This window comes from Amphiura filiformis, chromosome 1, assembly GCF_039555335.1.
Source record: "Amphiura filiformis chromosome 1, Afil_fr2py, whole genome shotgun sequence".
Classification (NCBI taxonomy): domain Eukaryota; kingdom Metazoa; phylum Echinodermata; class Ophiuroidea; order Amphilepidida; family Amphiuridae; genus Amphiura; species Amphiura filiformis.
In genome coordinates this window covers 47,650,269-47,675,658 of record NC_092628.1, presented here as the reverse complement: position 1 = coordinate 47,675,658, position 25,390 = coordinate 47,650,269, and the positions used below count along the sequence as shown (strand labels likewise).

The following is a 25,390-nucleotide window of genomic DNA, read 5'->3' as shown; positions in this document are numbered from 1 at the left end:
TAGTATAATCAATATGATTATCTGTGCAACGAAGCATCTCGGCAACAACGTGTGAAACAGCTGTACAGATCTATGCAGTTAGTTAGTACATGTCTGTGTACTCTTTGAATTATAATTTAAATATCTATGTAAATTTCAGTCTTTCATTAATAGGCCTATATATTTAGAGGTTGGCAAATGAGCCTGTTGTGTAATTTCTCCTTTACTACCATTCAATAGTATACATAATTTTATTATATGTAGTATAGACACTTTTGTGTTGTTGGAAGTAGTTCTTTATTGTCCAGTCAACTGGAAAGATTCTTCCAATTTTATCTATATTGCATCCCTCATCAAAATGTTTAACATAAAATCTCATTTCAGCAGATCGATTTATTATACAAGTTCCCCGAAACCATTTGATGAATATTGTTGTGATTCCTTCTCACAACGTTTCTTCATTTCTGTAATTGAATTGGTGTAGCTAGAAGCATTATGTTCTCAACACTAATTCCACATCAGTTAGCTGCAATGCATGCTGCAGAGATTGAATCTCGGTCCAAAGCATCTTCTCAATCATATTGATTATTATTATCAGTAAGACGACCCCGCTGGTTTTGCCATTATTGAAATTGATATTTTTCCACTGGCACACACCTTGGTAATAGCAATACAATAAGAAGATATTTCGTCACCATACCTGGTAAGGGAGAGCTGCTTCTTATTGAATCTTAGTGTTAATATCATTCTCCCCTATCAGTATTGATTATAAAAATGAGCCATATGCATAATGTAGACACATGTTGAAATAGATAGTGTTACTGTTAGGGTGGTTTTTATCTCGCATCTGTGTTTTCCTGTTGTATATTAAATAAACGATAGGAATTTTTGTTTTTACTATCCTCTATTGTGTGATATAGGCGACAGGCAGGTCCAATATGTTGAGTAGCGTCGGTATCCACTACGAAATTGTGTAGGACCTGGCTGTCGTCTATCACATGGTAGAGGATAGGATAGTAAAATCTAAAATTTCTATTGTTTATTTTCATTCTTCGCCAGATAAATATTATTTTAATAACTGTTTTATTACCGTCATGAAGACTCCCTTAATATTAATGAAGTGAACAAAACTTGTTTACCATTTTAGTCTGGAATAATTGCAGTCATTCCGCATTAATATTGCAGTCATTCCACATTTACCGTACTGACGCGAGTATAGTCCCACCTTCGAGTAAAGTCCCACCCCCAAATTTTCGAAAAATTTCAGAAATTAATTTTTTTTTTTTTTTTTTTTTTTTTTTTTTTTTTTGTAAGTTATTTACTTTTTCGGCTTTGGAGTGTCCCAGGACCTAGACCTAAATGCTAGGATCATTCATGGTTGACCTAAAAAAAAAAAAAAAAAAAATTTCAAGATGTTTTGTATTTTTAATATGAAAATTGATACTTGGTATTCATGTCATAATCTATTAATGATTTCAAAATGCATTCAAATTCAATACATTTTGAAATCATTAATAGAATATGACATGAATACAAATTATTAATTTTCATATTAAAAATACAAAATATCTTGAAATTTTTTTTTTATTTTTTTTTATTTTAGGTCAACCATGAATGATCCTAGCATTTAGGTCTAGGTCTAGGGACACTACAAAACAAAAAAAAAAAAAAGTTAAAAAAAAAAAAAAAAAAAAATTTTTTGAAATTGAGTATAGTCCCACCCCCAATTTTGAAAAATGTTCACCCAAAAGCGGGGTGGGACTATACTCGCGATCAGTACGGTATATTGCAGGCATTCCCCATATTGCAGTTGATAGTTTAAAGAAGGACATTATAGTGATTTTAGGATTCTGTGTCTAGGAAATGTCTAAAGTTCTATAACATGCTTCATGTACATTTAGATATATCATAATTGTACTAATTTTAGATGCACTAAAACATTGCATAAGGGCATAATCACATGGTATTGATCATTAATAATTTGGAAACATACAGGATAATGACAAAATTCATAGTTGTAGTCCAATAACTATGAATTGCATCTTTATTTTCAATAACAGTCCTGATGAACATGTTCAGTAACGGTAACATTACAGGATGTGCATTTAATACCTATTAACAAGGATGTGTGAAGTGCGCATAATTTTCTGTTTGATTGGCCGATAGCTACTAATGTTACCTGAAAAGTGGGCTAATGTGATAATTACAGATGATGGATGCGTGTAAAACTATTGGAAAATGTGCTATTCTGGTTGATATCCATACCCCCTATGGAAGACATGACCTTAATCTCCCACACAGGGGAGTGTAGATTTCAAATGGAGTCACCCATTCAGGTAACCCCATTTGAAATTAACGCACCCTGTGTGGATGATTAAGGTCATGTAAAATCCATAGGGGGTGTATGGGTTTCAACTGGAATAGCGCAATGCAAGTGCTTGACATCATAAAATTGCAGCTCTTTTTACCTCCTTAGAATTATGCGTACACATGAAGTAGAATCTTAACGTCGAGTGTGCCGGGTCTAATCGTATGCCATGTCTGCTTTGGTATCTGGGTAAAAATATCAATTTTCAAATTGAAGATGTAAGAAAATACAAAATCTTGGAAATAATTTTGTCTATCGCTATGCAACATCATACTGTATTGCAATATGTGGTTCCAGTCTTGTAGAACTAGCTTGTTAATCTTTATAGATTGGTTGGGTTGAAAAGAAGTTTCTAAAATTGCATCTGGGTCATATCTGTATTGTGGGGTGGACCTAAAGAACAGAAGCCCATGAGAGGGCACTCAAACTTTAGAAGTGATGGGTATTACAAAGGGGTCGTTTGGTTTTTGAAAAAAAAAGGGTCATCGGATAGAAAATTTCAAAAAATAAAAAGCAAAATTCATTTTTCCCTAAATTTGCCAAATTGTGACCCCTCAGCACAACTGAGCCCGGATGTCGCCAGTGCCACTATTGAGATATGCTCCATTGAACTTAACAATAAACAATAGGAAACAAAGGATTTATTGACTGTTTTATTGATTTTTCACTACTTAAATGTCAAGTACTATAGACATGATATACATCATTTTAAAGCTAATTTCAAGCAGAATATTTTGGTTGAATATCTCAAAAATGATGATTGGCGACTTCGGGCTCAGTTGTGCTGAGGGTCACAATTTACAATACAAATTTGCTGAAATACAAGAATTTGACAGTTTCATGACATTACTTTATGGCATTTTGATGACAAAATTGTATAAAATAGGGGTCATTGGGTAGCCGGACCTAAAAAATTGGGGTCATCGGGTAGGACTTTAAAAAGGTGTCACTGGAGGGGCCTACTGACCTACTGAGGGGGCCTTTTGACAGGTACATATCCGTCACTTCAAAAGTTAAAGTTCCCCACTGGGAAAGAAGTATGCTATCAATTCATCCTCACTAAAAGAAGGAGGATCATCTATTCTATAACCAATTGACTTCTTCATAATTTTGCACAAAGACATGATTAGATAACACTTTCACAAGTCTTTTTGTCATTTTCTTTGAACATTTTTATAGTTGCTTTAAATACAGCGTGGCATTTTTATGCGAATTGATCCAGGAGTGATTTTACGTCACAGCATCACTGCCTGTATTGGGCACATTGTGGTAGAAATCACAGGCTCACTCAATATACACTTATACATCAATGAATTATATTGGCGATCAATGTTTTAATTATATTCCACATGAATGATTATTGGCTTTTAAAGCAAACAGATTATACAAACAGGTTTTTGTTTTTTCGTAACTTATCAGTGATCTTTTTGCTGGGACTTAAAATTTCAAAATGTTACTTTCGAAATTGTCAAAAGGCAAAACTTACGAACCTCAGTTATTTGCATGTGCTCCTGGCAAAATTTACAAAAATTCAGTACCTCATGAAATAATGTTTATAAATGGTAATTCACTTGAGGTAACTTCAGGTCAGTGTCATGTGATCAGGCAAAATGACTTGTGTTGTGTAAACTAAGTACATACACAGTTATTTATAGATTTAATTGTTATGTTCAAGTGATATGGTATCTTCATAGTGGAACATTATAAATTTTTTTAAACATAACAAACATAAACATGTGTTTTTGACCCCCTAAATGGCCATGCGTTTTGAGTTGGGCTGGTAATGCGTTACATGTTTTCGTGAGATGAAAATTGCATGTTTTTCGTTTAGATATGAATATCTTTCACATATTATACCCAACATATATAAAAGTATATATTTTCTGGCTGCAAATGAACCAAGGAATCCAGAAATGCACTTTAAAATGACATAGGGTGTAACACTAAGGAGTTATGAAACTGAAAATTCCAAATATTTTAGGGAAAAAATGTAAAATTTGACAAATTAAAAAAAAAAGTTAGCTTCACCCCACATATTTAAAAGTTCCATATTTGAATTCCTCTCAGTCAGAGCTTTAAATACATATATAACATCATAGGGTTCAATAAAATTAAAATGATTTTGCGCCAGCCTCTTTCAAGGCATATTTTCCCATTGACTTCAATGTGTAACCCGAACGGAAAATAAAATATGCAAAATTGCTTCTCAAAGCAAATTAAATTACCTGGAATATGATTGTATGGTGTTATAGTATGCAGTTTAAAGTGATTTGTAAAAATGTGAAAAAAGAAATGGACCTCTTGCATCATATGACCCCTGGGGGTCACTTTTATTAAATTTGCTCCTCCTGATCCTCCTCCTCCTGATCCTCCTCCACCCCGCACATTATGCTAATTAGATGCAAATTATTCAAATGTTAATAACTGTTTACAACTTTTTTAAGGTTTACTGTATTGGTCTCATCACAAGCTTTAATTTGACACCAAATTTAACTACATAGGCTGCATATTAACTGAGAAAATGAAAAAAATGAACCCTAAAATGTCGCGCGCATGTAACATCTCCACCTATTTACTGGCCCAACTCAAAACGCATGGCCAAATGCAATTCCTGCTCACACATTAGGCACAGTAACATAAATTTATAAATATTGTATACAAACAAACAAACAAACAGGCAAACAAACCAAAAATATACAAAACCTTTCCATAAATGGGGTTTTAGTAAAAAATATTATTTCTGATTGATCTTTGCTGAAAAGTCATCTGGTCACCAATCATCATCAATAACTGTTTTTATCTGGTAAATTAATTTGAAGAAATGGCACAATAAAATCTGTACTAATGGTCACCATTGGGCTTGTGTTGTCAGATCACATCACTAATGGACAAGTTCAGTAATCAGATCTGTCCATGAACTTATACTATAATAGTTAGTGTATGACCATCAAAATATGCAGTGTTTTGAAATGCATGTTTAAATATATGTAATTCAATGATCATGATGATTGGCACTATTGAACTATTGAAGTACTCAGTGGTTTAATGAGTAGTCCATTGATCCATGACCTGTTTGATGATTTAATGAAATAGTTCATTGACACATGACCTGTTTATTTACATGATCAGTACAGTATTATTAATTAGATCCGTTTTAAAAATGATTTAGGAGGTATTGTACTGTAAAAGCTAACAATACTGAAATGATTGATTCTTTTGAAATCCCTGCTTCATAATTTCATATCTTGTTGTAATTTGAGTTTAGTCTTGCAATGCTTTGTTTTTTTCAAATTTAAACAATATACCATTATTTACCAGTGTTTACAGCAGGCAGCAGGGCCAGTAAATTGGTATGAATCAATTCTTGCAAAGAGGGGTGGGGGAGACTTCTCACAGGGTATTTGAGCTTGATTTCATACTTTCACAAAAAAAAAAAAAAAAAAAAAAAAAATGCAAATTGTTTAGACAAATCTTCATGAGAATTTCTTTTTTTTTTAAATATCTTATTAATGTAGGGCTGCTAAGAATACGCAATTGCGTTATTTGCGCCGCAATTTGCGTATTTTGGCTCCAATTGCGTTTTTTGACATTTTTGAAAAAATCTAAAATAAAAAATAAATAAAATTTTTTTTTTTTTTTTTTTTTTGCGATTTTTTTTCCTTATGGATTTGGAGAGTCTCTGGACCTAACATCTAGTGCTACCATCATTAAAAAAAAATTACAAAAAAAAAAAAAAAAAAAAATTGGAAAAAAAGATACAAAAAAATTACAAGTTTGTATCCAAATGGGACCAATTTGTAACTTGTGTTCACTTCAAAATCTATCTAAGATACAGACTTGTGTACAAAACAATGCATTTTTATATCTTCAATAGACTGTGCAGTGAACACAAGTTACAAATCGGTCCCATTTGGATACAAACTTTTAATTTTTTTGTATCTTTTTTCCAATTTTTTCAAAATCAACCACAAATGATTGCAGTACCTCACTCTAGGTCAAGGGACTCTCTAAATCCGCAAAATATTTGTTAAATAACGCAATTTTTTATTTTTTTATTTTCTTTGTTTTTTTTTCTGTTAATTTTTTTTCAAATTTTTTTTTAATGATGGTAGCACTTGATGTTCGGCCTAGGGACTCTCCAAATCCTGAAAAAAAAAAAATTAAAAATCATAAAAAAAATAAAAAAATTGGGTTTTTGGCGGAAATCGCGGATTTTTGCGTTTTTGGAAAATCGGGTGCGTTTTTGGCCTCCAAAATCGCGTATTCTTAGCAGGCCTATATTAATGCAATTTCAGTTCATATTATAAAAACAACCAGAAGATAAATTATTTCAAAATTCCTCCACATGTCCTTAAAGCTAGTCATCTGACATTGAGGTAATAGAATGCGATGCTAATGTTAATATTCTAGGATGTTATGCTGGTATGGTAGCTATATATTAAACCAGGAAACCTGCCTTCCCCTATGGTTGTTTCTTGTCATATCCTGCCTTGTCGAAACCGCCCTCGTCATTGTCGGAAACAAAGAAGGAAGTTGTCGCCAATGACAGAGAAATTAATTCTCATGTATTGCTTCTGATATGAAATATTTGTTCTTGTGTATATATTTAGAGTTAGATATTGGTATAACATAACGAGGTTCAGATTGCAAGAAATTGATTTTTAAAAGCCTTTTATTTAACAGTAGCATTTTGTCTGCCGTATTTTGGCTTTTACATGTCGTTCTTACAAATTACATTTACTGTGGGAAGTAAATGGTTGGCATTTACTGGAAAGTCTCAGTAAAGATCAAGGCTGTGTTTATCATATCAGTTCTGCTTATTTTGGCAGCGTTTCTATTGGTCTTACAGCATTATCGCGCTTTTTCCTTGGGTATTATTCTACTTTTTGACAATAAATGCCGTAGGAATTTCAGTCGGTAAAGGCAGGCAAATGACGCAGTCTGTTTCTACACTTCACAGTTTTTTTGGTTTTTTTTTAAATGGATAGCTGGTACACAAAGGCTTCTGTAACTCACAATAGAACAAACGCCCTGTACATTGTTTGTATGTCTGACCAGAAAATTGTGGCAATCATGGTCCTGCAGAATTTAGCTAGACAGAAACAAGTGACATTTATAGCAATGAAAAGTCGCATCAGTTGTCACCAGTAAATACCACAAAATACCATGAGGATAACCACTGGGCATACGTGCATCCCATATGATGCCATGATGCAATCACCCCAAGTCCTATACGCACGGTGTACGCTGGCTGGGCCAGCGAAACACCTGTAGCTACCGGTCCGTGATTGTGTGCTTGGCACGCGAGGGGTCTAAGGTTCCAATCTCATGGGTACCAAATAACGTCTTTGTTCACCTTCATTCCTTTTTTGTTTCTTCTTTAACTTCCGATAGCAAAAAATTATGGGCATTGATAGGGTTAACTAACATATGTTTACCTAGATTGAGGCCTATGTTAATTGTATTATTTGTTGGTGGCTGTATACTGTATAAGAGGTAATTTTCTCGTACAGTTATTTTCGCGATTTGGAGTTACAGAGACATTTTTGCAATTGTTATTTTCACAATTGCCTAGTCTTGCCCTATACTTACAAAACTTTATTACATATATTTGCGAGATGTTAATTTCGCAGATGGAATTCCATTCGCTAAATCCGCGAAAATAAAACCCTCACGAAAATTACCACTTTTACAGTAACCATGATAACAGAAATCAATCACTTCTATCTAGTGTTGTTATCTTGTCAGTTTAATTTAATTCAGATTTGATTTATCTGTCTGACTTTTATTTTGAACATTTGTAAATCATCCTACTCATTTACACTTTGATTTGAATTTCAGTAGCACATACACTATGCACCACAATGGCCTCATCCCAATGGCATAGTTCAATAACCTCATAAAAAACAATCATAGTGCAAAATTTGCCCTCAAGTTTCAGAGTATGAGTTTTTGTACCCAAATTTTCAAAGGTCATTCAGTGGATGTGCAAATGTATTGGGGTTAAAAGAACTGTGCCTTGATAGATGAGCATGTTGTGGATCCTAGTGATATATGCAACTGCAACAATTTATCCTTAGGTATTTTATCTGGAAGCAACATTTGCCAATAATGTAGGCCTACCTGTATTTGTCATAAGCTGCCTCTGACTCTATTGTTAAATTCCATTATCAATCATCCTATATTTAATAATCTTTGCACTTCTTTGAGGATTTTGAGAATCTTTTCAAAGTTCTGAAATGTATGCAAGTTGATGTGTATACAAGTTTATAAATTTAGTGAAATTTTTGCTTGTAGTGATTTTTATTTAAATTTCCATGCAATCTGTCAACCGATTTGCTCCTTTTGATTTACAATAAAGGACCATGAGAAGAAACAATGATGCATATATTATTAGCTAATTGTAATACCCAGTTATTTGATGTCTCATCCCATTCATTTACTTTGAAAAGAAGCATATTATTAGTCAGCCTTTTTCTTGGAAATCCAATTCAGTAGGCAGGGCAATCAGTATTAATTAGTGAAATTAAATGTTATGCCTTTACTTTTATCTCCATGCAATTGTCCTTTATATCAATCTTTTGGTTACCTTGGATAATGGTGATGCTTGCATAAATTCAGCTTCGCTATATTTTGATACTAATTTTTTTTAAACCCTTTAAAATACCGTATTTTTTGTAATAAACGCTCCCCTTTTGGAAACAATATGGTAGTAATACAACTTGAATTGTGGATCATTCTACTCATATTAAAATGGATCAGGAATTTATAATCTCTGTAGGATGTTTTCTAACATAAAATTGACAGTTTGAAAAGTTTGGAAGTATTTTGCCACAAAAATCCAGGAAAGTCATTTAAATTCTTGGAACATGTCAGAAGGCTGTTCAATGTGTTTATCGGGTGAAGTTGAAAGTCGGGTCAATTTAATGCATTTATTAATCTAGAACTGTAGGGTATACATTACATACTGTAAACAAACAAAACAAAACACCAATCAAACTTTTTTTTTTTAAATCTTTCGACAGCCATAGTGTTACTGTCTATGATTTATTAACAAATTACAAAATAAAAATGATGGCTGATTTTATGATATAAAATTTTTTAACACCAGAAAAGACAGAACAAAACGAACACAGACAACAACTAGTGGCAAATGGTGGTCATAGACCACAAACCTAGCTGGGGCGTGTTGGTGTTGTGGAGGTATCTGACCCCTGCAAAATGTTCCAAAAATGTTCCCCTGGTCATGAGGTTTGTTGTCACCGAGTTTGAGTCCCGTATTCCTTACAGATGTCCAGAAAATGCAATTTTGATATTTGACCCCAGATGACCTTTGACCTGACCCCTGCAAAATGTTCCAAATATGTTCCCCTGGTCATCAAGTTTGTTGTCACCAAGTTTGAGCCCGTACCCCTTACAGATATCCAGAAAATACATTTATAAGATTTGACCTCTGCATGACCTTTGACCTGACCCCTGCAAAATGTTCCCCTGATCATGAGATATGTTGTCACAAAGTTTGGGCCCCATAACCCTTACAGATATCCAGAAAATGAAATTATAAAATTTGACCCCAGATAACCTTTGACTTGACTCCTGCAAAGTGTTCCAAAATGTCCCCCTGATCATTAAGTTTGTTGTCACCAAGTCTGAGCCCCGTACCCCTTACAGATGTCCAGGAAATTCATTTCTAAAATTTGACCTCTGCATGACCTTTGACCTGACCGTGCAAATTGTTCCCTGGTCATGAGATTTGTTGTCACCGAGTTTGAGCCCCATACCCCTTACAGATGTCCAGATAATGCAATTGTAAGATTTTGCCCCTTTAATGACCTTTGACCCCAATTCTGTATGCAAGTTCTAGGCGTGGGGTATAGCCGATGCATATATGCAAATGACATCATTGTACTATATAATATGTGGCAGAAGAAGCATTTTGAAGGTATTTGGTTAAATACAGGAAATGCCCCCTTAATGACCATTTACCCCAATTCTGTTTAGACCCTATGGGCGCTGGATATAGCCAATACATATGTGCAAGTTGCGTAATTGTAGGGTGTAACATGTAGGAGCAGAAGCATTTTCAAATTTATTGCCAGAAAGAAGAAGAAGGAAAGAAGAAAGATCCGATAGCAAAACAGTACCTAGCTCGGGGTTGAAAACCCCCCAGCTAGGTAATGAAACAGACACAATGACAAGTTCCCCATGTTATTTTCATTACATGTAGGTGTGCACAGAATGTGAAAAAAAAAAGGTTTAAAGGGGAGGAAATGCAATGCACACACATTTCTGTGAGTGTTGATGATTGATTGTCTTACAAATGGAAACTACCAACTGCTTTCATTAATGTCATATGAAGAATTTAAAGCTTACAAACAAACTAATAAGAATGCAAATAAACTGATAAACAATAAGTAAAATGGTTTTGAAAGAGACTAAAGTGACAGATTTGTCTGGATCCAAATAAATAAATGAGTATAAGTACCTGATTTCTGGTAGCAAAAATACTTTCCAGACATAATATAATTTGAACCCAGACAAGGGGTTGAACAGGGAATCATATTTTGAATTAAAACATACAGACATCATAACTCATTGTTATGGGTTCAGTGCCAATTCAGTCATGTAGACTTTGTACAGGATAGAAGTTCATGTTCCAAGCAAATGTGACATTCTATAAAATATAATAGTGTTACAATTGAAGGGTTATGATGTGTGGGAGGAAGGCTGGCTATCCACTGAAGGAATTTGATTTGATTAGACCTTTTGATACAATGAATAGTATATCATTCATGGCTTGAAGCTATGGGTCGAGGCATATAAATTGAATGAATTTCATGGTCTCTCTCTTTTCTAGTATTGCCAATTCCCCCTGTTTGCGCGATGAATCGTGATGCTAAAATATTAGACTTTTATTAGTTATTGTGTGCTTGAAAGACACTGTTTTAAAATTTTAAAATGTCATTTTTTAAGACACTGAATTAAAAAAAAAAACCCAAGAAGTCTCTTGATATTGCTCAAGTTCCGCTAGCAACTAAAAGTACAGTTACGTTATTTTATTAATTTCTGTTCTATATGAGTGAAGTTGAAAAATAAGCTTCCACGATGTGGAGAACAGATAGTGCGGTTTTAAAACAGGATGTTGACATAAGTCACTGTGTTTGGACCTGTATTCTTCTGTGGTCAAAATAGGATATGAATAGAAATGGACTTTAAATACTAGTACCGGTAGTTCAGTTCGGGGGCACTGCTAATTCAAAGACGTCTCTGATATCAAATACTCTTGAAGCGTCATGTCACATAACAGTATCATATTTCAGAGACGTCTCATAAATCACATACTCCCTAGTTTCAAAACCCAGTCGCAAACGATATTAGTAATTTTGGTGAACGTGCCAGTGCAGTGGGAATAATTTTGTGTACAGGCCTTTTGTAGCTAGCCCAAGTTGAGCATGTTGAGTGCCTGCTAATTTTACCATTTGATTTTGGCCATTGCAATCTAAGTGTGTTCTGGGACCATTTGTCAGAATTTGCACAGATAGATATAATAGACTTAGATGACTCGATAATACTTATGCAATGGATTATGGGAGACTTAAATTAAATCATATGAACAGGGCCGTAGCAAGTGGTTCATCAGGGTTGTAGCAAGTGGTTCATCAGGGCCGTAGCAAGTGGTCCATCAGGGCCGTAGCAAGTGGTTCAGCAGGGCTGTAGCAAGTGGTTCAGCAGAGCCGTAGCAAGTGGTTCAGCTGGGGAGACCATGGCTGGGTTGGCTGCCCCACATTTTTCAACCTTGCTAAGGCGGTGTTAATGGAAGGCAAGAAGATGTAGACTTGTGTATATCATTCTGTGCATCTTAGATATATATCAACCTTTCTGTAGCTGTTGACAATCAATGCACAGACAACCTAATTCTTGTTGCTATGGTTACACGCATACAAATGCTGTGATTTTCTGCCTCTGGTGCTCCATTTCTCACAGATCTGCATATTGTTCCTGGTATGCAATTTCAGATGCATTAACCTTTAAATTGTTTATTAACATGAAGTCGATCAAAATAAATTATTTACATTTTTGTATAAATTAAATTTAGGTTCTAACCATTTGATCTTCAAATGAACAAAATTTCGAGGCATTAGGTCATTCGAGCTAGTCAGATATAAAACTTAGCACCACATTTATGAAATCATTTATAATGCATTATTCTAACCCACATCTTGGGAATAGCCTCTATATCAGGAATAACCTTATAGCCTGGGCCTAGTAGTTCACCATTCCTTTTTAAAGGGATTTTTTTTTATCTTGGATGTATTTGGTCCATATCAGCTGAATAGTTCAGCCCCTCTGGGGCATGGGGGATGCCCTCCAGTCAGGTCTCTTATCCTCCAGTTGCCCACAGTAAAAACCCAAAATTATGGAAATGTCCATTTTTTGGGACAATTATGAGCAAAATTTGTTAATTTGCCCCCCCCTGAAATTCACTATGCCCCCCCCTCCAACAAAATTCTTGGGAGCCGCCACTGGTCTCTGGTTTGTGATAAACCAGAGCAATCACAAACCAGAGCATCAACTGAACTGCCCGGACATAACAACAATATTTCAGTGGGCGCAGACTACGACTTGACTCGTCAAAACTGCTTGCGGGCTGTTTTGCCAAGTGCTTGATACAGCTGATGTGGGTTGTTTTGACGAGGGAGGTAGAATTGATGTTTTGTGAAATAGTGCATTTGTTAGATTGACACTGCTGTAGAGGTATAGAATGCTACTAATGCCGATTTGATGCCTTAATTAATGTTTACTTGGAAGTGGCAGGGAAAGGAAATGAGGGATAGAAGGAAATGGGAAAGGTGGATATTATTGCTACAAGTGTGAAAATTTAATTTAAAATTCCAAAATTATGTTGTGACACTTATTGTTTCATATGGTTATGTGACCGTCCACCAGTCCAGGGCTGGAAAAAATGAAAATTTCCCTGGAAGATGATCAAAATTGCCCTTCAAAAAGACAAATTTCCCTCCAAATTCTTATGCATTTCTTTGTTTTAAGGACTTAAATTTCCCTCCAGACTTCCAAATTTCCTGGGAAGAAGCTTCCCACTTACATTTTTTCCAGGCCTGGTCCACCACAAATGGGCTAGCGCTGTTGCCATTGGCATTTTCACTTTTTGAGATATTGAACTGGAGATTTGTCTAAAATAAGCTTTACAATGATATTTCCTCTAAATGTAACCTTTCAATTTTGTATTGGTAATTGGTATGATATTCTGAACTCGTATCTTTGACTTTGAACTTGACAAATGTTGCTGTGGGTTATCATTTAAAGTCGCCTTCAAGATGCTGCGATCCTATTTACACAAATGAAGTCGAGTTCAAAGTCGACTTTAGGCTCTCTGTAAATGGGTTCATAGTCTGTATTCAAAACTAATATCATTTTTGTTCAGGTACATATATGTAGGTATGTATATCGGCCTTGGCATTAGAGCGGCAACTATTCACCAAGGCAGTCAACCTAAACCACAACAGTTCAGTGACTGATTCAAATATTTGTTCTTGTCTATTCAATACCATTTGTCATTGTCAACGACCTACTCATCCATGGAATAAGTTATGTATTTTTTAATTCGATAAATGTTCACACATGGGAGAAAAAAGGTTTAAGGTCCCTATTGTATTCTGAACCAACACATGGAAGGCATTAAAGTTACTGTTTGGTTACAGAGGGTGATATTGGAAGAATAAACAGCTTATATTGGACAATTGAAAGGAATTTATCCTATTGTGTAAAAATTATCTATTGAAAAATATATTACCTGAGTTAGAGGTATTCACAGACACATATATATAAATGACCAAAATTGGTTGAGGATTGGTATACGTGAGAAAAATGATTGCTTAGCAATACTTAGTGTTTCGATTACTTCGTTATGATAGTTTCTGTCCACAGAAGAAACTATTTTATTTCATACTACATTTTTGTACCATGACATTGCAAATTTTCTCAGAACATTTTACTTCCAATGGGAGGTAAAATTAAACTACACATGATCTATTCAGTGAATAAGGCAATATAATAAGGAATCCACAGTGACAAAGCCGAAAACAATTCAAAATTGGTTCAGTAATTTTCATTTACTAATGAAAGCATACATGTGGTGATGGGTTAATGGGCGTTTGCCATTTAAATATGTGTACAGTCACATAGTTACGTTGAAATAGGTGGGATGAGCTTCAGAAAATTTTTCTTTCCAAAGAATACCGGAAGTGAAAGTACATAGCTCTAAGAGTTTCTGCCTCTTCTCTATCCAAGATATTAAACCAATTGTGAGGTAGTTGTTACTATCTATGCTGGTGTGCTGGCAGGGTTGGCACTTTGCTGTCGATGTTGTGCGCCTCTCTGCTCGCGCTTCACACTCGCTTTCAGGACATCGAAATCCAGGGGAACTGAGCAAGTTCTAGAAAGTACATGGACTTATGTATGAAATGTGTGTGTGCATAAAAATTTTGTGTATTTCGTGATCGCAGTTGATTCGCTAAATTTTCGTGCATATTAATATTTCTTATTCGAAAAGGCATTAAAGAAAATGGACAAATATTGCAAAAATTTCTTGTCAAAGACAAATGGGTTCTCTCCAAAATGAAAATTTTTATAATGCCGTGAAAATATCTTTAGTGACAGTATGACAACTGGATCTTATTTGTTTATTAAAATGTCTCCAGAGTAAATGTATCTCAGACTAGGAGACAGTTGCAATGACAAACACATTAGATTGCTCTGTCAGAGCAAGGCTGTTGAATTTTGAGTTATCGCAGGTGCGAATACCCACACATTATGTGTAAAATCATGATAATGGGGATGTCATGTACCAGGAAAGTTGAGAATGTATTGTTGTACACACCCCCTGAATTCCAGTAGAAGGCCATTTTGTGAACATGTAGGCGAAATGTCAGGCACTACATGTAGGCAGGCTATTGTTGTACAGGTCTACTACTACTTTCATTTTGTTTATTTTTGTTTGTAAGTTTTTAAAAATTCATTGTTGCCATTATGCTTTCAGTCTAGTCATGTAGTCTGATATGATCTATGTCACCATTACATTTGCATTCACGAAACAATGCTATTAGTACAAACCAAGATTTTAGTGCCACTATTGTTTTGGTTTTCCACTGTGTTTCCTTCCTCAGTGCTGCTATAGAAGTGGCTCATTTCCTGATATCACAGGTTCGAGACACCTTCGAATAGGGTGCATAACTGCGAAAGTAGCCACCGAGCCCGTCAGAGCAAGACTAAAGTAACTTTGGTTAGAACCAGGCAGAAATTGAGTTTTCAAAATAGTAGGCGTGCTGCAAGTCGCACTTCTGGAAATGTTAAGGCGGGCTGTCAGGTGTGGTATCAAATTGCACTCTGTAAGAAGTTAAGGAATTGAGATGTGCCATAAATTGTACTTGGGCAGGTGATTTAAGGTGTGCGATCGCACTCAGGTACCTTAAAACTCAATCCCTGGCCAGTCCTGGAAGGGTCCGTCACACTTAAAGGGCCTATAGATTCAATCTACGATGGCAATGCAACCAGATAGATATGTGTTAGATCATTAATTTTTAAATTAATTTGAATCTTGCCACTACGAAATCCAACATGGCTATATTCAACTTGAGATGAGACACACTATAGGGCTAGATGCAATCTTGAGAGGATGGTTGCTATGTCTGCATCTTGTTTATTTAGGAGTAGTAGAGAAGAATTACATAGTTTCAGCTGATTGACTACTAAAAGGTAGAAGATAATCTCTTCAGGACTTTAAAAATTGTTAGGTAGCAAACCTCTAAGAAAAGCCAACAATGCGTTTGTGATGCATCGATAGATGTGATCCATAGATCTCAAGGTTCCTTGTTTATGTTTTGGGTAGTGGCTACAACATTGTAATTGTATATCAGCATTTTTCTCTAATGATACGTAACAATGCCAGGATTTAAAGTTCAGCCTGCACTATTAGCTATGTGCAGTGGCGTAGCATGAGTCATTCTATTGGGGTGGGGATCAGCCATGATGGGGGGGGCACTGGGCCTGATGGTGGGGCACAAGCCATTATTTGGCAATTTTCCTATGAGATTTTCTAAATGTTCAAATCGATTGGGGAACATGTTCCCCATCTCCTGTGCTCCTGTCAATGTTCATTGTTATGCCACTGACCGTGTGCCATGAAATACACTTGACAATTCCTACTCATAGCTGCAATTTTTGCAGAATATCACTTCAAGTTATTTTATGACAAATTGTTAGATTTATTTTTATATTTTCTACACTTTTTTGAAGGTGGCAAAATGTTAAAAAAGGTCACATGCCCTATGCATTTGCAATCATCAGGCCGTTCTGCATAGAGCTGCATTTACATAATTTGAGAATGTCTATGGTGCATTCAAAGCATTATACAAACCCTTTGGTGAAGTTACATCTATAGTTTTGTTTATTTAGGTTACCCTGAACACATAACTAGTAGTAGCATTTCATCAGTTCTAGTCCAACTAGTGAAGACAGATTCTTTCATCACAGAGGAAAGTGGGTCCTACTTGTAGGAGTAAATTAGTGCCTAGGGTATGCAAGCACTCTAGAATGTAGAAGATCAATAACATGTATGTACATCACTGAAATACAAATGCTAAAAATAACTAGACCCCATCTGTGTTGTTGCATTGATTGTCCTGATTCTTTTGTAATTCGTTATTTAATCAGGCTTGGAGAATATTTTTGATTTTGAATTTGGTTTTGAATGTAGGGGGCCTATTCGATTTAAGGCCAAAAAAAAGTCTGTCTCAGCCACCCGCACGCATTGCTATGTGAATTCCAATTTAGCGCATAGCTTGTTGGCTATTTTTTCCAGAATATATATTTTCAGTATCGTATCGCGATCCAAAGAAAGGGTCTTTCTTTTTTGCAGTTTGTTTGTTGTACACATTTCACCATGATTGTAAGAGTTAGATTCTAAAAAAATGGAGCAGTTTTACTCCGAAACTGGGCTTTACATGCGTGCCGGGAGGGGAAACTATGTTTCTGTTATTGAATACTACAAAGTACATAAACATTGTGCCTTGACTGTAAGAAAAAAAAAATTGCATATCCCATATAGTTCATTTTCTAAAAAAAGAAAAGCATAGCACTTAGCTTAATGTTACATTATAGTTCAATATACATATATGCCTCAATTAATGTGATTTCTTGACAAAAGTGTTTCTCCAGATGTCAAATGATTCTGGGATAAAGGTATCAATTTATTGCGACATGAGCAAAGATGATACTGTACTTTGTCTCCTATCAAGCTGAGAGTAATGCCATGTTGGATTTGGTAGTAGCACTTGAATCGCCAGCGTTGCGTCGCCAGCGTATTGACAAATCACCCTTCTACGCATGTGTATACGCCCAGCGGGATTAGGTCAGCACAGGCTTTGAATCTGCTACTACAAAATTCAACATGGCGTTACTCTCAACTTGAGACGAGACAGACTATAGCACTAGACTGCTGCCCTCAGTCGTCAACCGTCTGGATTGACGACTGAGAAAACTACGTGGAAAAAAAGTGACAGATTTTGCAACAGGATTCCTGTGGCATAGAGCGTGCGCAGTTGTGTCCAAATTGACCTTTTGACCGAGTTTGTTGTTTTAGAAGTTCGAAAGCGCGATCTTGTCACAGCGGCGCGGTACAGCGACGCTGCACGCTGGCGCCGCTTAGTCAGTCGTGTGACGGCGCACAACTGAAGTCGCATTGAATAGTTTTCAGAAGTCCGTCATGATATTGGCTGTAAGATAATCAGTCGTCACTACGAAGCATACACAGTACATGCGAAGTGTAGACGGCTGATTGGAATTAGTCTACTATAGCACTTACTCAGCGCCGCCGAGAGGGCCATGATAGGCAACAGGCCCTCTCTTTACATGCACCATACCCCCATTACCGGGGAACTGGAACCAGTACTATACCTGAACAGCAAGTTACAGAAACTGTACTGCAAAGTGGATATTGGGGTTCATCATTTTGCAGTTTATTTATGACACAAGTAAACTTAAGTAATGTGGTTAATTTCTGACTAGTCTCTTTTCTTTTGATTTTGATTTTATCATAAAATCGTTATGTACATATCCAGGCTTGATGCAGGATTTCATTTGGGGGTGCTGATTTTGAAAAAGTGGACTTTTTTCCAGGGGGAGGGGCGATTTTGTGAAAAGTGGACTTTCTTCCCAAAATTTGGACCTTTTTTGTCCAAAAAAGCATAAAAACCTGATTTTTTTTTTTTTTTTTCGCTACGCTCGCAAATTCTGAAATTTTTGGACTTTTTGTATACTTTTCCAAATTTTTTTTGGGGGTGCGACGGGCCTGTACATAACTAACAAGTATCTTTCTTGTATTATTTAGAAATGGAGAGTGATATATATAGACCACTTGACATCACTGTTTATCAACAACGGCGAGGGACTCGTCTATCGATATGCTTGAAAAGCCGCTACACTGTTCAATGGCTTTCTTGTACTATATGAAATGTGGCGTAGGCGATTTAAAATGCACGTGCTCTTAGCAAACTACGATGCGTACGTACACTGCAGGGCAAAGAACAATGGAAATTGCCATAATGCGCGCGCATAATGCCGGGCAATGACGTCACATGCCAAGTGGTCTATAGCTAACTGGTATCTTTCTTGTTTTATTTGGAAATGGAGAGTGATATATATCTAACTGGTATCTTTCTTGTTTTATTTGGAAATGGAGAGTGATATATATATCTAACCAGTATCTTTCTTGTTTTATTTGTCTCATTTCAGAAACTTTGCCCTGTAGCAGGGCGCCATCACATCTAAGTCGGTTTGATCCAGTACGGCATCTCTTACTTTAAGAGACGCTTGGACCAAGCAAGCAACCAAACACATCACCATGAAAATCAGTACATTAATAACAGGATGTGTGGTGAGTATACACTGGGCAGTGAGAAAAAGATGGATGAGGAGAGGATTGATTGGTGATGGGTGGGTAATGGGAGGGGTGTTACTCTTGAAAGTATCTTTGATTTGATTTAGGAGATGCTTGTAGTCAGCTACTACCGACACATCATCAGGAAAATCAGTACATTAATAACAGGATGTGTGGTGAGTATACACTGGGCAGTGAGAAAAAGATGGATGAGGAGAGGATTGGTTGATGATGGGTGGGTAATTGGGAGGGGTGTTACTCTTGAAAGTATCTTTGATTTGATTTAGGAGATGCTTGTAGTCAGCTACTACCGACACATCATCAGGAAAATCAGTACATTAATAACAGGATGTGTGGTGAGTATACACTGGGCAGTGAGAAAAAGATGGATGAGGAGAGGATTGGTTGATGATGGGTGGGTAATGGGAGGGGTGTTACTCTTGAAAGTATCTTTGATTTGATCTAGGAGATGCTTGTAGTCAGCTACTACCGACACATCATCAGGAAAATCAGTACATTGAGAACAGGATGTGTTGTAAAGGGAACAATGCAAAAGTTTGATGATGTTCTATAATCAATCAGCAGCTTTGAATCGATGGGAGGGGGGTATGATTGACTATGGACTTTTTAACTTGGTGGAGATGCATTACTGTGTGGTGCAATGGTTAGGGTAACCCTTTATTGCATGAGGTCCCGGTTCAATACCGGTGCTGGCGATTTGCTGGGATATTGACTTGGGAAAAAAAGTCTGAAATTAATTGGCAACTTCTGTAGATTAAATTCAAGACTTCCGCTCTCCCCATGGTTCATTTAGAATTGGGTAAATGAATCATGAAAGTACTCCGTCCTTTGGAGGGGACGTTAAGCCGTCGGTCATGTGTGCAGAAAGCCATACCTGTACATGTATCTCGCAGCCAGTTTCGAAAAGAGTAGGGTATTAACGCCTGACTATTCCCAACCTGTCCCGGTGTTCAAATAGACCCCAATGGAAATACGCTTCAATAGAGGCTTTCTTGGGTTATCTAGGGTTGTCAAAACCCGAACAAATCAAATCAAATCAAAATGTGTAAGACATGGGAAGAGAGGCATTGAATCGGGTAGGAGAAGCAAAGGGTATGCTGCAAAGAAGCACCTAGGATTTAAGTGACCCCTCCCCTAAAAAAAGTACAGTGATTTTTTAGAGTATGCTATGCACAGGCATGAAGTCTACAAGCCTCAACACACTTTGACAGGAATTTGCTGGGACCTCTGTATAGGCGCAGTAATCTGCTCAGCCTACATCTAGATTAGCCATCGTAGCCAGGATCAGCTCCCAGAGGTCTCGCACATATAAACCAAGTCAATAGGCAGTTTCTTGGCCACGTACTGCCAAGTTAGTTTAGAACTAGCCCCGTTCACAAACCACGATGCCTCTCGAATAGCGAGCGTAGCGATGGCCTGGACTATTGATGGAATATTGTGGATCATCATAGGTATCAGAGTACAGCACAGAGGCTGTGCTAAGTTAGTTCAGTTGATACACGAGAACACATGAATGTCACATACCAATGCATAGAATCTAACACCTTGCTGATTCAGCTTATAACTTAAAGTTCAGTGCAATTCAGTCAGTGCAAGGTAGATTTGATTCATTTGAGGATTTCCCTGTTGAAACTGTCCTTGTCTTCAAAAACATTATGTCTATTATATATATATTTGCAGGAATCCCAATTGTTTTTGTTGTTCCAATGACCCCAATTTTTGTCTAGAGTTATCAATTCACTCATTCATTCCAAGTCATTTACAAGATATCCCCATTCCCTTCAATGCAAGGTAGGTGTTTTACTGTTTGTCAGCCTTACATGTAGTGCAGAGGCGGGAGTAATTGTAGTCGGGGTTATTCCGGTTCCCTGAAATCATGAAATGAACTTGTTGACAATAACAGCACAAAAGTTACAAAAGCGTGACTGAGCCAAAGCACATAAACATTGCAGTGTTGTGCAAAAGCAGCCAAAAGTAAACATTGATTCAGTGGAAGTTGTGAGGACAAAGGTCTGTATCAACCAAGTTATCGGATATGTCTGTACATCTAAAGCTGAAAGTACATTGACATTGCCTTCACCGAATATGATAAGGTGTGGAGATCAGCAATATATTGTACTGTCAGATCTCCCCTTTACCTTGCTAAACCTTGTTCACTATAATGGAATAATAGGCTTAAATATCATACAGGGAAAAGTTTTGGAGATATCACCATTGCACCATTCACACACATAATAAAACCATGCTAAAATATGACAAGTACAACTAACTGTGATCTGTGTAACATCAGAATTGACATTACATTTAAAAGACTTTTGATACATAGGAAATCGTACCACTGATTTCATACATGACTACATACGTATGTCTCAACATTTGGCATTGTATTCTGTATGTGGCCCTGGGTATTGAACCATGGATTGAATTTATTCATTCCCAGATAAAAAACAAACAAACAAACAACAATAATGATGTGCTTGGTGGTTATCAAGACCTTGTAGGCGGCAGGCATATCTCTGTGTTGCCTTGACTGTTGTAATTATTGAAGCTTTGTTAAGTTGGATAGTGCTGTTAATTTAGGGATTCAATCATGTTTCACCGTTGTTCATCACCGTTTAACAACGATGCGGTACAGCGTCGTCTGCGTGGTTTATTTCGCGAGGGCAGCTTTAGCTGCCCGGTAAGTAAACACGCAGACGCCGAACGCAGTATAATAAGCTAAATATCGTATAATTCACGATTATTTTACGAGGAATGTCAGTTAATCATTGCCACTCAGCCTTACAAAAACTTCGATGATTTTTCTTTTAATATCAGCAATAAAACTACAGAATAAAACGGCAATGTTTAGCCGCTACCTGAAAAATACTGAATTCAACTTGTAAGCTGGCATACGCACAAAGGTTCCAGGCATGACGAATTTTACTGGCGCTCTCGCAGAACGCGTAGTCTCGCTTCGATACGCTGCAGTAAAAGTGTGGATTCATCACGGTTTAACAACGGTTGGCTCCTGTACAAAGGTATAGGAAGAGTTATTGAATATGTCTTTAAAAAACCTTTGTAATTTTCTAAATTTCTTTAAAAAAAAAGTGAAAACAGGTTTAAAATATTCAATTTGTATATTCTCTTTTTTAAGAGAATCGGCAATCAGCATTGTTGTTTTATGAATTTCCATTTGGTCCTGTTGGAGAATTAGCGTAATTGGCATCTATATTGTTTTATTACCAGTTGTTCCTTTTCACAAAACCAGTACGAAGATTACAGTAGCAGAATTGGCAAAAAATGATCTGATTTAAATGCCAAGCCACCTTTAAAACAGGGATGTAACTTTGTCAGGCTTGTGCCTGAATTCAAGCTTTTTATGATCCAGATTTAAAATCTTTTATTTTCAGCCTGTTTTGGGGCCATTCTAGTCATTTTCACGCTGTTTTTCAGGCTTATTCAGGCTGTTTGTCAAAAGTGGAGTTTCATCCCTGTTAAAAACAAGTTATCCAAAATACAAGGGTTTGGCGGGTGTTCTAGTTTTATGCTTTTATCCATATTCATATCAATTGAACACATTTTAGTCTCATGTGTAAGTGCTTAGTAGCGCCTAGATTCATAAAACAAAACCACTAATTGCTGCAGATGGAAAGAGAAGTGGAGTGATCCAATTTTCCACCCTTTTGCTTTTGTTCATTTTTTCTTCAGAGATTTACTATCGTCTTGTCTCACTTGCTGACTGCGCATTGTTTGATTAAAGACAAAATTTTAAGTCCGCCGTGGGGATGTTGAGTGTTAGTGACTAAATGCAGACATTTGAACTGAAAATATTCAGAATAAGTTGCGCTTCGTTCTAGCATCATCTTCAAATTTCTTGAAGTTGCTGGAAAACATGAGTGAAGTAGGTTCAAAGGTGCCTGTTGTTGTCCAGTTGACATTGTGCCATTATTTCATATGTCTGAAGAATGTCATGATTCACAAAATTTAATTGTGCGATGAAAAATGTCAAAAAAAGATAACTTCATTATGAACCATCTTGTTGTACATATGACGATCAATCTGTACTGTACTGTCAGGGCCTGTAAGCTATTATTTCAGCGTTTGGTTTGTTTAGCTAGGTATTATTAAAATAACCATGAGGGAATGTGGCTTGTCAGTTTTCACATAAATTAAGAATCTCAATAGCGGATTTCAAATGTGCGTCGAAAAGTACATTTCAATACTCGGAGATTGTAGTACGGTAATGTGCAAGGTGATTTTAATAGCATGTTTGGGTAGTAATGCTTTGTCAATTACATCTTGTTTGATGCCACTCCAACATTTTTTTGTATCAGTGGGTTTTAAAGGCCAATCATATTTTGCCTTGTGCTATGATGGAGAGATATCAAAAGTATTACTGAAAAAATTTATGTGGCCTTTAGAATTTGCATGTTACTGAACAGTAGCTGTTTATGAGCGAAAATCACATCAGCTTTGATTTGTTTCAGGAACATATTTGACTAAGAAAGAAATAAAGAAACAATAAACAAGTTTGATATAGAAGTAAACAAACAAACAAACAAACAATCAATCAATAACAAGCCAGCTCTGGTTACCCTATTGCTAGTACACTCTCTATATCGGGCCATTTTAGTTGTGTAAACCCTATACAGCATAGGAAATCGAATATTGTGTTCACGTTGACCCGCAAGTGAAAAACGGCAATTGAATCTCCGATTGCAATGATAACATTACAGATGACAGTGTTATTATAAGGTGTTCGTCTCCGTACTTGAAGTAGCCAGATGATGGTCGTTCCTTCAGGTGACGCGTAGGGAATTTGTGTATGTGTTTGCGCCCACATATTTTTTTTTTATGGGAAAACATTTTCACAGTAAAAAGAATTTGCTTTGTGTACATTTGTAAGATTATATTCGGGATTATATTACATGACATCGCATCACATTACATCATATCACTGTTGAACAGAGAAGATATGTTACCCTTCCCAGAATTCTTTGCAACATGATGCATTTGCTCATACATTGTACATCAAATGACACTCACTATTACAGGTTCTCTTTGTTTTCATGTGAGAATAGACTGGCTAAACATAGGTCGCTAGTCAAGAAATAAACATATTTTGCAAGATGTGCTTTGTTCATTGAGGTACCTCTTGTCACCATTGACACACGTTGCACTGGATAGTAAATAAGTACAGAAAATCAAAATGGAAGAAATGCATTGTGGGAAGTGTAAGACATCTTCTCTACCTGTTGAATTACAGGTAAGAATTGTCATTTCAATATTTTGGTTAATTTTGATTTTTCTAATTCTTCATTTGAATTCAAAATCACAAGAAATGATGAAAATATCTGAATGCAAAGTTTAAGAAACCCATTTATCCCATATCGTCAGTGGTTATACTTCACAGGGTTGAAAATTTGAAACAAAAGCCTCTACTAGAAATTGACAAAAAATTAAACTAAATTTATAGTTTGTTTGGGCTTTTTTGGCAAAACTTTCGTTTTTTTGTTACTGCACGCGTCAATTAAGTACCAACTTATTCACTTAATTCATTTCACTTAAAGCGTGCACAGATGTGCATTATGCAATGCTCAACTAGTGTAAATACGTACTACACCGAACTGCATGCACATCATGGTTTATGAATACACAATGTTATGAAGACTTCACACTTTTTCCTGAATGGACTTTGCACCAGGATGTTGAACTTGGTTTAGGTATCTTGCAACAGGAGGTCTTTCAGAGAATATTGCATATGATGTGTAACATAATGAGAAGTACATTTATATCCATGGCTCTAGAATATTATCAGCAATGTGCTCATTTACATATATTAATTTATGTGTTTCTCTGTAAGTTTGTTATCTTGAAATTTGGTAAACTTGCTGGGTTTCAGCAAGAATTTGGTGTGGTTTATTTTTTTCGCCAATGTGGGATTTTTCATCAGGGGGTTTAACAATCAAATGTAAGAATTTTAATGGTGTGTTTCTATGGAGCAAGCACCTGTGTGCCAGGTGATGTAAGTTGATTGGGAGGTAATTGTGGGTGATGGGTCAATAGAAACATTTCAGGTTGACATA

General features: G+C 36.2%; 1 protein-coding gene across 1 annotated transcript in view; it reads left to right on the top strand.

Moving 5' to 3' along the window:
* Positions 1-25,390, top strand: part of LOC140161207 (uncharacterized) — a 163,751-nt gene that overhangs the window by 80,476 nt on the left and 57,885 nt on the right. The window contains 1 exon segment of the mRNA XM_072184662.1: positions 19,157-19,298. Within this exon segment, the coding sequence (XP_072040763.1) occupies positions 19,266-19,298 (33 nt within the window). The 5' untranslated portion in view covers positions 19,157-19,265.